This window comes from Peromyscus eremicus, chromosome 8a (genome assembly GCF_949786415.1).
Source record: "Peromyscus eremicus chromosome 8a, PerEre_H2_v1, whole genome shotgun sequence".
NCBI classification, from domain to species: domain Eukaryota; kingdom Metazoa; phylum Chordata; class Mammalia; order Rodentia; family Cricetidae; genus Peromyscus; species Peromyscus eremicus.
In genome coordinates this window covers 68,175,479-68,188,170 of record NC_081423.1, presented here as the reverse complement: position 1 = coordinate 68,188,170, position 12,692 = coordinate 68,175,479, and the positions used below count along the sequence as shown (strand labels likewise).

Here is a 12,692-nt window from a genome sequence, read left to right as displayed (position 1 = left end):
CCTACAGAACAGCTGCACAGCACTCCTGCTGTTCTCTGATGTGCCACAGATGTGACTCAGACAGTCAACTTATGTCACAGCTCAGCCTGTGCAGGTATAGTCAGTAGTGTCTGATGCTGTGGCTGGAGCACGCTCCTCAGACAATAAACCTGGGGTTCCCAGGGTGCCCTCTCAAATGATGGTAAAGTGGGGGTTAACATATGAACAGGGACAAATAAAAAAGTGGCAGGGTGGGTGACCAAGTTGTTGAAGGGCAGTGGTCAAGAGATCCCAGGAAGGTGGGCAGAAAGGAAGCAGGTAACACCCAGGGAAGTGGTAGTCTGGGCCAGCCAACACAGGCTTTGAAGAGGGCAGTCAGAGCTCCATAGAAAGTGCTACTCTTCTGTGACTGCCCCGCTGGCAGGGCTGAGAGCCCCCATCCTGTCCTATCCCGTGGTGGTGTCCGTTTCCTGTGGTCTTCAAGCATAAACCTGAAGAGACCAGGACCATTCCTGCATGGCACACTACTGACCCCTAGTGAACAGCCCCAATCCTGAGGGGGGCTCAACAGACAATTAGAGTGAACTGAGCACTTCATATCAGCACCACCAGACCCACCTTGAACTTGGACACCACAGTCAACGCAGGAGCCCTGCTCTGGCCAGACAGCTCCTCCTGGGTCTTCTCTTCAGGGTTAGCAGGAAATAGCATCATGAGCAGAGGGTCTTGGGACTGCTGCAGGAGCCCAGTCAGCTCAGGGGGAACAGGGTCCTGTTGGGAAAGGGCAAGGGTGGCAGGCAGGTGAGCTGCTTCCCAGTGCTGGCCACTGCTCTGGCACCCCTACCCAAACACAAGGCTTCTTGGAAGGGCAGGGCTGGAGTCCCAAGCAGAGTGGGTCTGCTGGCCAAGAGGAGACACAGGCCACTTGCAGCAGGTCAGGATGGATTAGCAAAGATCTCAGGCAGGGCTCAAGAGGGTGACACATCTGACAGAGGACTGATCTCCAAAGTATATAAAGAACTCAAGAAACTAGACATCAAAATACTGAACAATCCAATTAAAAAATGGGCTGAAGAGCTAAACAGAGAATTCTCAAAAGAATCACAAATGGCTGAAAGACATTTAAAGAAATGCTCAACATCCTTAATCATCAGAGAAATGTAAATCAAAACAACTCTGAGATACTACCTTACACCTGTCAGAATGGCTATGATCAAAACCACTAATAACCGTCAATGTTGGAGAGGATGCGGAGCAAAGGGAACACTCCTCTACTGTTGGTGGGAATGCAAACTTGTACAACCACTGTGGAAATCAATATGGCGGTTTCTCAGAAAATTGGGAATCGAACTACCTCAAGACCCAGCCATACCACTCTTTGGCATATACCCAAGGAATGCTCAATCATACCACAAAGATACATGCTCAGCTATGCTCATAGCAGCATTATTTGTAATAGCCAGAACCTGGAAACAACCTAGATGCCCGTAAACTGAAGAATGGATTAAGAAAATGTGGTACATAGGCCGGGCGGTGGTGGCGCACGCCTTTAATCCCAGCACTCGGGAGGCAGAGCCAGGCGGATCTCTGTGAGTTTGAGGCCAGCCTGGGCTACCAAGTGAGTTCCAGGAAAGGCGCAAAGCTACACAGAGAAACCCTGTCTCGAAAAACCAAAAAAAAAAAAAAAAAAAAAAAGAAAATGTGGTACATATACACAATGGAGTACTACTCAGCAGAGAAAAACAATGAAAGCATGAAATTGGCAGGCAAATGGATGGATCTAGAAAAAATCATCCTGAGTGAGGTAACCCAAACCCAGAAGGACAAACATGGTATGTACTCACTCATAAGTGGATTCTAGATATAAAAGCAAAGAACAATCAGACTGCAACCCACAGAACCAGGGAGGCTACATAGCAAGGGGACCCTAGGATGACTGTGGCTTATAATAAGTTTTGGTTTTACTCAATTACTGGGCAAGCCTCAATGAAACATTTCACTATTAGGATAAGAATTTATACTGTATCAAGCTAATAATAGAAAAATAAATTTAAAAAAAAAGTGAAAAAAAAGAGGGTGAGCCTGGATTTTGAGGAGACTCAGGAGAGAAGACGCCAGTTAGGAACTACTTTGTGTGTGCAGCAGTAACTCGGCCCAGGCGCACCTTGTTCTTTTCCACCAGGCCTTCCGTGTGGTAGCGTACAGGTCCTGCGAAGTGCATGACCACAAAGCTGGGCTCCCGGCTGAGCTTACTCTGGCCCAGGCAGGGCTTGCCTGCCAGCGCACTCTCGATGCGGGTCTGCAGCTGCGCTGCACTGCTGGGCCGGTTAAGGCGGCATTCCTGTGGGGTGGGAGCGGGCAGTCATCACAGTGACGAGGAGGTCTTACCACATCTTCACCGTCCTGGCTGTCGGGCCCCCAGGGCAGCAGAGCTGTAACACAGGCACAACAGCAGCAACTCCGGGGAGAGAGCACAGGGATTGGCACGCTTATTTGCAGATGTGGGAGAGAGACGGACTGAAGAGCACACAAAACAGTCACCGAGGCACCAGAAAAACCCGGGGACCAACTCTGCTGCTTGGCTCGCTAGCCAAACCTCCCCTACCTCATTTATGAGGGAGCAGATGCTGATGGGGCTCCCCTCGAGGAGATCTAAACAGGTCTGGTTGTCCTGGTAGTTGACGAACGACCACTCCAGGCCCTCAACTGCGTATTCCTCCTAGGAGCAGGGGCGCAGTTGGAAGAAGCAAGTTCCAGAATAGCATTAAGGAGGGAACAAACCACTTTCTTACATAGTTATTACTTATCAATTAATGTGACAAGGAACAAAGGTGCCTGTCACGACTGGGCGGAGCTAGGAGGAGGCGGAGCACCCGGAAGGAGGACCTGTCTTGCCCACGCCTCACCTGCTGCGCCCTCAGGTAGTGAGCCACGAAGTGCTGCTGGAGCTTCTCATTGGCATAGTTGATGCACAGCTGCTCCAGACTGTTGTCAGGGAATGACTCAAACCCATACACATCTAGCAGACCTTCGAAGACAGAGAGACCATGGGGCTACCACAGGATATGGTAGAGACGACAACTCCAGGGGTCCCAGTGAGGTCTCACTTAGAAGCCTTGGGACGAGGTTGAGTGATCGCCTGCTCCCATCACCCACCTAGGGTAGAACCCAGGGCCTCTTCCCCCACCCATACCACGTCAGAGCAGGCAGAAAGCCAAAAATCTGAACGAAGGGCAGCCCAGGCATCAGTACACTCTTGAGTCTGAATCCTTGGCCCCAATAGGCTCCTCCTTGAGCATATCAGGTCCCATTTTTGGTGTGATACCAGGAAATGTTCTCTGAAACAACCAAGTTCAGAGGACCATGATCTCACCAGCCTAGCTGATGCCCCTCTTTAAGCAAACTGTGTTGGCACCCCTAGGCTTTACTTCCTCCCCCAAGATTACAACAACGCTGATCTCAACTGTGTCTCCCCATCTAGCTCTGAGTACCCTTCTGGGATTGGAGCTAAGTCTCTGGGAGAAAAAGGACCATCAGGGACATGGCATAAAGTGGTCTGTCTGGAGCGCCACGGACATGTCAAATGTGGGCAATCAAATCACCAAACTCCTGGATGGATGGACGAGGACACCAGCCGAGACGAGAAAGGAGCTGCTCAGAGGCACACAGGTGACCCAGGGATCCTCCCTCCACCCAGGAGGCTCCTGGCAGGGTGAGCCTTGCTACCTATGAAGGCAGTCCATGAGCTGGAGTCTGCACAGATGCTGCTGTTGATCACTGATACCAGCCAGTCGAACAGCCTGTTGATGGGAAAGAGTGGGATGTGGGGAAACTGCTCTCCCAGGAAGGACGCTACATGCTAGAAGGCCCTGTGTTCTGAACCTACCAGGGCCAAAGGCCAACCTCTTGTTTCTGGCTTATGCAATCTCCCCCCCCCCCCCCCCCCCCCCCCGAGACAGGTTTTCTCTGTGTAACAGCCCTGGCTGTCCTAGAACTCACTCTGTAGACCCGCCTGCCTCTGCCTCCCAAGTGCTGGGATTAAAGGCTTGACCTACTGGCATATACATTTCCAGGTATACACAGCCCTGACCTGTCCTCATACAAGACAGCACAGGAGAGCTAGGTGTAGCTCGGTGTAGCTCCTGGGTGGGCATTAGTCGTGTAGCCCATCACCAGCTGATGCCGTGACTAGGAGAGACCACTGCAGGTCCTAGTTAGGTTAGTAAGGAGCCGAGTGCATTGAATTCCCCTGAAAAAGGAGCTGCCACCTCCTACTCAGTCCCAAACAAGTGGTCCCAAGTCACAAGAATAATGGCATTCTCTACTCTGAACTGTCACTAGCCCATAGAAAATGAAACTTCTATACAAGGAGGCACCAAGCGTGACACTGTTGAGGGCCTTCTTTCCTACACACTGCCTTCTCCTACCCAGTTCTGGAAACAGGGCCTACCAAAAGACTCTGGGGTGGAACCCCAGCAACCACTGCTTCAGCCAAAAAAGTGCTGGGGTCACAGGGGGCCACCTCAGTTTCTCTTTAAGTAATTACTCTGCAAACAGCTTAATTCAGACTTTATTTATTTATTTATTTATTTATTTAGCAACAACAGGGGTTTAAACACTCATGCAAGATATTAAAATGAATGAACTAGTGTAACATGTTCATTCTGTAACTCTTCATTTTGCAGTAACTTGTAGCAAAGGATTAGAAATCTTTTGACTGCAGGATGTAGTAGCACACACCTTTAGTCACAGCACTGATAGTGAGTTCCAGCCAGAGCTACATAATGAGACCCTGTCTCAAAATAACACCCCCAAAACAAAAATCTCCCAACTTTTGACCTAAAACCTGCTTTGAGGCCATAGTATCTGTCTCTAGTTGCCATGGGCTCAGGCAGACCTCAGATTCTTGGCTCTGAACAGGGTTGTCCAAGATCTCACATGCACATACATATACAGTGGTCACCAATAATCTCAGGGCATAATCTGAGCCCCTGACAGCTTCTACAAGGTACTCGAAGGTTCTCAGAACTCAAGATGAGATAACCCTTGACCATGTGGCTCAGAGGAAGGAGGTGCCCATGTCCTGTCCCAAGCAAGGTCAGGACCCACCTTCCCTGCTGTGCTGCCTTGCCTGCTGCATGCTTTGCTGGCACTGACTCTGAGCTGAGCTTCTGGCTCCATTGCTGCCTCTCCAACTCCCCAGGTGAATGACCTTAGGAACCAGGGTACAGGAGACAGAGGAGCCTATCCACTACTCAACAGTCTGAATTGGAACCGTAAAGGTGGAGATCCCCTTTGGGGCCTGTTTGCCAACAGAGAGCTGAGAAGGCTTTCCTCACCTATGGCCAAGGTCAAAGCAGGCTCTTGTACTTGAACAACAAGCTGAATCTAGGTCAGGAATGTGGCAACTGCTCCATTCAATACAGGTAGTGTTTAGGGCAAACCTGGAGTCCCAGCAAACTGGTCTGCTTTATTCAGTACCTCCATCTTGGGCCTCCATCTACTGCCTGACAAGTGTTTAGTCCGACCTCAGACAGGTTAAGAACCCAGCGGGGGGGCTGGAGAGGTGGCTCAGCGGTTAAGAGCACTGGTTGTTCTTCCAGAGGTCCTGAGTTCAATTCCCAGCAACCACATGGTGGCTCATAACCATCTGTAATGAGATCGGGCGCCCTCTTCTGGCCTGCAAGCATGCATGTAGGCAGAACACTGTATACATAATAAATAAATCTTAAAAAAAAAAAAAAAAAAGAACCCAGCGGGAAGTGAAGGCCCAGAGTAAATGGCTCACCGTGCATAGATCAGTTTGGCCAGACAGTCTCTTCGGGTGTCACACTCGGCTCGGGAGCACGGCTTCCGGAACACCTGCTGCTGCTTGCCTGCCTTGATGGTTCGAATCTGCATAGTCTCCAGCAGCATGTCCTCTGCGAGCTGCAGCAGCGAGGCTGAGGTCCTGACAGAAACTGGGAGAGGAGAGTCCTCTTAGGCAAACACCCTCCAGTGAAACTGAGTGGACGGAGGAAACACAGGTACTGATGGGTGAAGAGGCTTGCACAGGCCTCCTTACGTGGCAGAGGCAGGACCTGAAGTCAGTGTTACAATTGGACAAATTACTTTCTAAACCACTTGACTAATTTTCTTATTGTAAGATGGAGACAACAGTGTTGGCTTCACCAGAGGCTGAGCAGTAAATTATCCATCACAGGCCCTACAGCAGATGGTTAATCCAAGGGTGCCAGATGGAAAAGTTCACCCTGCAATTTCCCACCGCACCTCAATAACACTAGTCACTTTCCTGCCAGGTACATTCCCCGCATCCTTGTCTCTCACCCTTGGTACCATCCATCAGTTGGCAGGGCTGGGCTTCATCTTCTGAGTCAGCAAAATGGACATTGCCAAGGTGCAGCAGTCCAGCTAGGATCTGAGGGCAGAAGGGATGGTCAGGAAGCAGGGGCTTGAAGAAGATACAGAGGAAGAAAGGAGCTCCTGATGACTGTCCCACTGTCTACCTCTGTCAGACAAGATTTCATATAAGTTAGAGCATCCCAAGACAATCTCTTTCACATCCCATGAGGCACATGCCATGATGATGCCCGTAACAGAGATGGGAGAGGTTAATGTCGAGCCTAGGAGAAAGGCAAGATTAGAGACTAGGGCCGGGCGGTGGTGGCGCACGCCTTTAATCCCAGCACTCGGGAGGCAGAGCCAGGCGGATCTCTGTGAGTTCAAGGCCAGCCTGGGCTACTAAGTGAGTTCTAGGAGAGGCACAAAGCTACACAGAGAAACCCTGTCTCCAAAAACCAAAAAAAAAAAAAAAAAAAAAAAAAAAAAAAAAAAAAAAAAAGATTAGAGACTAGGCACCAAGACTTCCGATGCCTCCCAGAACAGCCAGTAGACCTTACCTCCATTCATCCTCTGTCCCTACTCCTCACCTTCCGGAACAGTCCCTGTGGGAGTACTGCTCGCTCCCTTAGTTACGGGCCAGTGTCATTTCTGCCTGATGGGGCTTGGTCATGGCTTCCCGGAAGCCTTTCTCAGCATTACTGGGCTGTGATAGTCCAGCCTGGGGGAGGAACTGTGATCTTGGTCTCTACAGTAGGTACCACCCTTCTGCCTTTACCTTCAATGACCTACAGCGGTAACTTCCAGTATGACGGCAAGCAGACCACTTGTAGACCCAGTAAGTCTGGAAACCCTTGGACCTCCTATTAAGAGAGCAGAACCTCTCCTGCTATTTGCCTGGTCCCAGACAGTCTCCTTACGCTACCAGTCTTCTGGCCCCAAACTACCCCAGGAGAGGGCACCTGTGCCCAATGGGCAGCATGGCTGTGGCATAGGGTCCTAACACTTTCAGTGGAATGGATGAGCCTTGCCCTGGGAAAACCACCTTCCTGATCATGGTGTCTTCTCCGCCAGATGAGTATGTCCTAACACCTTCAAACCAGCACCCACGCCAAGACTCCTGGTGTTGTCCATTCCCTCTAGCCTGTCTCCATGTACTGTCCTGCACAAACTCTTACCTGGCGGGGTCCATACTGGGTATGACACCTTAGCTTCCTAAACACCATGTGGAGGCCATCAATATCCCCATCTTCCTTCGGTGGCTTCTGTCTCTGTGCCCAGCCCGCCCTACACATTACATGCTGTTGCTCTGGGAGATGAGGAAGTAAGGGAAGCAGCTGGCCCTCAGCAAAGGCAGAAAGGCAGTGAGCAGAGAAGTCGGCTCACCGGGCTCCCAGAGTGAGAGGCAGAGGACAGAGGGGAGGAAGAGTGGGCATCTGGAATAACAACGCCCGGAACCAACTGTATCACGTAGTGGTGTCTTGGGTAGGTTTCTTTACCTCTGATTTTCTCAAGTATAAAGTGGAAATAATCCCCATGCATAAGAGACTGTTGATAAAAATCAAGTGAGCAAAGGTGTGAACATCACTTCTAAGCTTTAAAGTGTTAGACAAACAGAGAAAGATTATTTCTCTGTTATTGTCACAGTAATAAAACCTGTCCCCTCCCACAAAAAACAAACCAACAAACAAACCTGCCCTAAAGTCCTTGTGCTCTGGGTGTGCGAGTCACTGTGCCATGTTCATTACTAAGTACTATTATGGTATGTCAATGACCCCACAGTGCTGGCCAGCTCCTTGGTATGGTCCTGTGAGGCCTGAAGTCCTAGACACTCATGGAGAGAGTCCCAAGTCCAGGGACAATTCATGAGAAGGGCTACCATCACCTCTAAGTGCAAGTAGCATGGCTTTTCTTCTGACCTTAAAGATGTTGTTCTGGGTGGGGGTGTCGATGCCCAAATGGAGCATGGCCTCTCTGGTCAACTCGAAACAATCCTCTGAAAAGAATCCATGTCACAGCCCAGTGGTCAGCAGGGTCAGTGGGGAAGGGGAGACAGGCCCTGGGAAGAATGGGTGGGGCTCTGGGGCAGTCTAGGGTACCAAGGAGGCTCCTCCTACCTTCCAAACTGTTTTCTGGATTGGGTAGCCAGGAGAAGGCAGCTCCCTCAGGGAGGTGCCACTGGAGCCTTTCATCCTCAGTGGCTCCTTTGCAAATCTGTGGGGAGGGATGTACAGGAGGCTGAGCTGGGGTTGGGAGGGCCTTCAGGCCTGAGGATAAACCGAGGAGTGAGAAATGGCAGCAACATTGCAAGGCTGAGAGGTCCCCCAAAGTAAGCACGGGGTGAAAGAAACACCACTGTCCAGAATGTCTCCAGCCTGATGGACAAAAAATGTCTTCCGGGACAGCTGGCGGTCTGAAGCAGAATGCAGACTCTTGCTGGGGAGTCCTTGTCTCAATTACAGAGGTACATCCCCTTACCTAAAGAAGCTCCTAGTCGGGGTGCAAGGGGCCCTACCAATGCCCTGGAGAAGCCCAGTCCAGGGAAGGAACACAATCCCAGAGCAACCATCATGCTGTTGTGGGAAACAGTTTCCATCTTAGAAGGGTCCTCAGTCTAATGCAGGTGACAGAGTTTCCATTCAGAAGACAGAGTGCCTGCCTAGAGGACCTTCTGATCTGAAAGGGGCAGAAAATCATACCTCTAGGCCCAAGCTGTGCCTGGTGAGCAGCTCTGCTTGAGAGCAAGTGAAGGGGCCAGGTGTGGAGCATGCTGGGGTGGAGGGACGAGCCACCCCGCTCTGCTTGTGGCACAGTGCATTCCACCTGGCACAGACCTGGTAGAAGATGTGGAAGTTCCTCTCGCTGGAGGCCTGACGAGCCACACGTGTTTTCTCTAGGAGGTAGGTCTGGACTGCAGCTCCTGTCATCTGCTGGGCTCTGGCACACAGAGGCAGAGCCCCATTATTATCCCTTCATTCCACGGCCATTACTAGCACTAGCTACCACAGACTGCCACCTAGCAAATCCCTTCCAAGCTCTTCTGGGGTTGGGAACACTCACAATGTCCTTGGGAAGCCAGGAGTTCAAGGTTAAATTGGGCTCTATGAGACTTTGTCTCAAATAACGAAACTCAAAATGTGTTTGAGTGTTCTGGGATATTCTCTTGCATGTAGCAAGGCATGGCAAACATCTCAGCATTATCACTTTGGCCCATCTCAAGGTAGGAGATGATGCCCTAGTTCAGGGTTATATCCCAAAGAGGCATTTTAACAAGAAATTTCTGAGTCATAAGAGCACTAGCTCAAGGTCACAGTAGCTCTGGCTTTCTAGGCTAAAAAAGGACACCCCCAGAGTTCACTGAGCTCAAGAAACCCACACATCCCACATAAAAGCTATGAGCAGAGTTTTGCCCATGGGGATGACGCAGGCGGGAGACTGCCCCAGCTGCCTCCAGTCCCCATCTCTGCTGTCCCACGTGCTGGATGGCAGTAGCTATTACCTGTTCAGCTGGAGCTGGATGAACTTCCCAAAGCGACTGCTGTTGTTATTCCGCAGTGTGCACGCGTTCCCTAGAGATCACACCGTGTTTATGCCCACTCCCCAGGTTTCACAACTCTTACCAGCTGCTGTGGCTGCGTTCCCGTCCCTAGTCACCCAAAGTCCCTTTGCTGATTTCCATGTCATGGGCGTCAGGACTGAAGAATGGGCTCTCAGGCTTTGGCACATGGGGTCAAGAGATTTACAAGTATTTCCCAACCAGGAACAGGAATGAGAAAGCCTAGGCAGTGAGGGTGTTTTTTCTTTTATGTGTATGAGCGTTCTGTCTACATTCATGTGTGTGTACCACATGTATGCCTGGTGCCTGCAAGAGGTCAGAAGAGGTGGTTGATCCCTTGGAACTGGAGTTATAGGATGGTTGTGAGTCACCATGTGGGTGCTGGGAACTGAACTCAGGTCCTGTACAAGAGCAACAAATGCTTTTAACCACTGAGTCATTTTTCCAGCCCAGTCAGGGACTTTCTGCTTTGACAAGAAGAGGGGAAAGCAAGCTGTCACTACTGGTTTTAGACACAGACACAACATGTGGACTCCAGGCCCAACATGGACACTAATATAGCTATGCCACCATAAACCAGGGAGAGTGGCGTACTTCTTTAATCAGAAGCAGAGGCTGGCAGATATCTGTGAGTTTGAGGCTAGCCTGATCTACATAGTGAGTTCCAGGACAGCCAGGGCTACATATCAAGATCCTGTCTCAAAAACAAACAAACCAAAACCAAAAATAAATAAAAAACCAAAACATCCCCCCCCCCCCCCCCCAAGCTATGCTACCTTTGACAAATTTCCTTTTGGGAACATTAGGAAACTGAATGGAGAGATAAGATTTGGACTAGATGAGCCCAAGACACTCTCTCTTTGACTGTTTTATATGAACCAAATGACACCAGCTCTAGCTGGCAGTGGATCTTGTAGACGCTAGGCTCTACCAGTGAGCTATATCCCCATGTGACAGCACCTTTGAATGGAAGGGAGCTGAGGAAATCTGGGAAGAGGCTGGGATCCAGGAAGTGAAGGACAATCATTCTCCAGCCCAGTGAGAGGTTGTAAAGCACTACCTCTCTCCTGGAAGATGGCGAATCCCAGAGGAAACGGGGCTGGAATACAGTGAGAAGAGACAACGCTCACCGAAAGCTTCCATGACAGGGTTAGAGTTCAGGATCCGCTGTTCAATCCTCTCTGCGATCTTGTGGCTCTCGCAGGAAGCAGGTGGGGCAGCCACCACAGCATAGAACTTCATCAGGCAGCGGGATGTCCATGTCTGTAGCAAACACAGCCGTGTGGAAAGTGTCCTCCTCCTCACCCCTCCCACTGCGGAACCGAGAGAGATGCCTACTACAGTACTTTCCTCCATCACGTGCTGCTGCCCGCCCAAATTCCTGAAGGATGCTCAATTTAGCTGTGGCCTTGGGCAAGGCATTTCCCCGTTTCTCTCAGCTCAGAAGATGCACTAAGGAAAGAGGCTGGAACACAGGAGGAACACCCTCCCCACACCCCAAGCCCAGACCTGACAGGCTACTTGGCATCTCTGAGGCCCTCACAGCTGTTATCCTAGAATAGGTTTTTGTACATTTTTTTTTTTTTTTTACAAACCCTGGAGATGCAGGGTTTATATTTGTTTTTATTTCTTTATCATATCTAGTTTATATATCTACTTTTACTTTTATTTATTTATTTTTGTTTTTTTGGGATGGGGTTTCTCTGTGTAGCTTTGGAGCCTGTCCTATAACTCGCTCTGTAGAACAGGCTGGCCTGGAACTGAGAGATCCGCCTACCTCTGCCTCCTGAGTTCTGGGATCAAAGGCATGCACCACCATGCCCAGCTCTTTATTTATTTTTGAGACAGAGACTTACTCCTTGTTAGCCTAGAACTTTCTTTGTAGACCAGGCTGGCCTTGAGCTCAAAGAAATCTTCCTGCTTCTGACTCCCCAGTACCTTAAAGACATACCATCCTAGCTTGGAGGTGGTGGCGCACGCCTTTAATCCTAGCACTTGGGAGGCAGAGGCAGGAGGATCTCTGTGGTGATATTGTGTTCCCCAATATATTTTGCATCCTAATAAACATATCTGGGGTCAGAGAACAGAACAGACACTAGATATAGAGGCCAGAAAATTGTGGCACACACACGCCTTTAATCCTAGCATTCCAGAGGCAGAGATCCGTCTGGATCTCTATGAGTTCAAAGCCACACTGGAAACAGCTAGGCGTGGTAACAAGAGCCTTTAATCCCAGGAAGTGATGGCAGAAAGCAGAAAGGTATATAAGGCGTGAAAACCAGGAACTAGAGCTGGTTAAGCTTTTAGGCTTTTTGAGCAGTACAGTTCAGCTGAGAGGCATCCAGTCTGAGCAAACAGGATCAGCTGAGGAATTGGCAAGGTGAGGTGGCTGTGGCTTGTTCTGTCTCTCTGATCTTCCAGCATTCACCCCACTACCTGGCCCCAGGTTTGTTTTATTAATAAGAACTTTTAAGATTCGTCCTACAGATCTCTGTGAGTTCAAGGCCAGCCTGGTCTATAGAGCAAGTTCCAGGACAGCCAGGGCTGTTACACAGAGAGAAACCCTGCCTCAAAAACAACAACAACAAAACAACGAAACAACTTACATCACCATGGCCAGCTACATCTATTTAGGTGAGCATCTGATTTCAATCCCCAGATCGCATGGAGAAGAGAACAGACACCTAGGACTGCCATCTGACCTCTACATCCATATACCACTGCATGTTCACCCATGATACAAAATAAATGTAAACAATGAATAAAAACAAGCCGAATGCTGGCCAATCATGGCCTATGCCTTTAATTCTAGTACTCG

General features: G+C 49.9%; 1 protein-coding gene across 2 annotated transcripts in view; it reads right to left on the bottom strand.

Moving 5' to 3' along the window:
* Positions 1-12,692, bottom strand: part of Myo19 (myosin XIX) — a 31,518-nt gene that overhangs the window by 8,055 nt on the left and 10,771 nt on the right. Inside the window, exons 5-16 of one of the 2 annotated variants that reach the window (XM_059271406.1) lie at positions 11,005-11,137; positions 9,818-9,887; positions 9,153-9,255; positions 8,436-8,532; positions 8,238-8,314; positions 6,307-6,397; positions 5,768-5,939; positions 3,706-3,779; positions 2,886-3,007; positions 2,585-2,698; positions 2,144-2,320; positions 598-750 (exon numbers count right to left, since the gene is read on the bottom strand). In XM_059271406.1, the coding sequence (XP_059127389.1) occupies positions 598-750; positions 2,144-2,320; positions 2,585-2,698; positions 2,886-3,007; positions 3,706-3,779; positions 5,768-5,939; positions 6,307-6,397; positions 8,238-8,314; positions 8,436-8,532; positions 9,153-9,255; positions 9,818-9,887; positions 11,005-11,137 (1,383 nt within the window). Of the gene's footprint in view, positions 1-597; positions 751-2,143; positions 2,321-2,584; positions 2,699-2,885; positions 3,008-3,705; positions 3,780-5,767; positions 5,940-6,306; positions 6,398-8,237; positions 8,315-8,435; positions 8,533-9,152; positions 9,256-9,817; positions 9,888-11,004; positions 11,138-12,692 lie in introns of those variants that run through there. The other variant, XM_059271407.1, reaches the window with a different exon arrangement.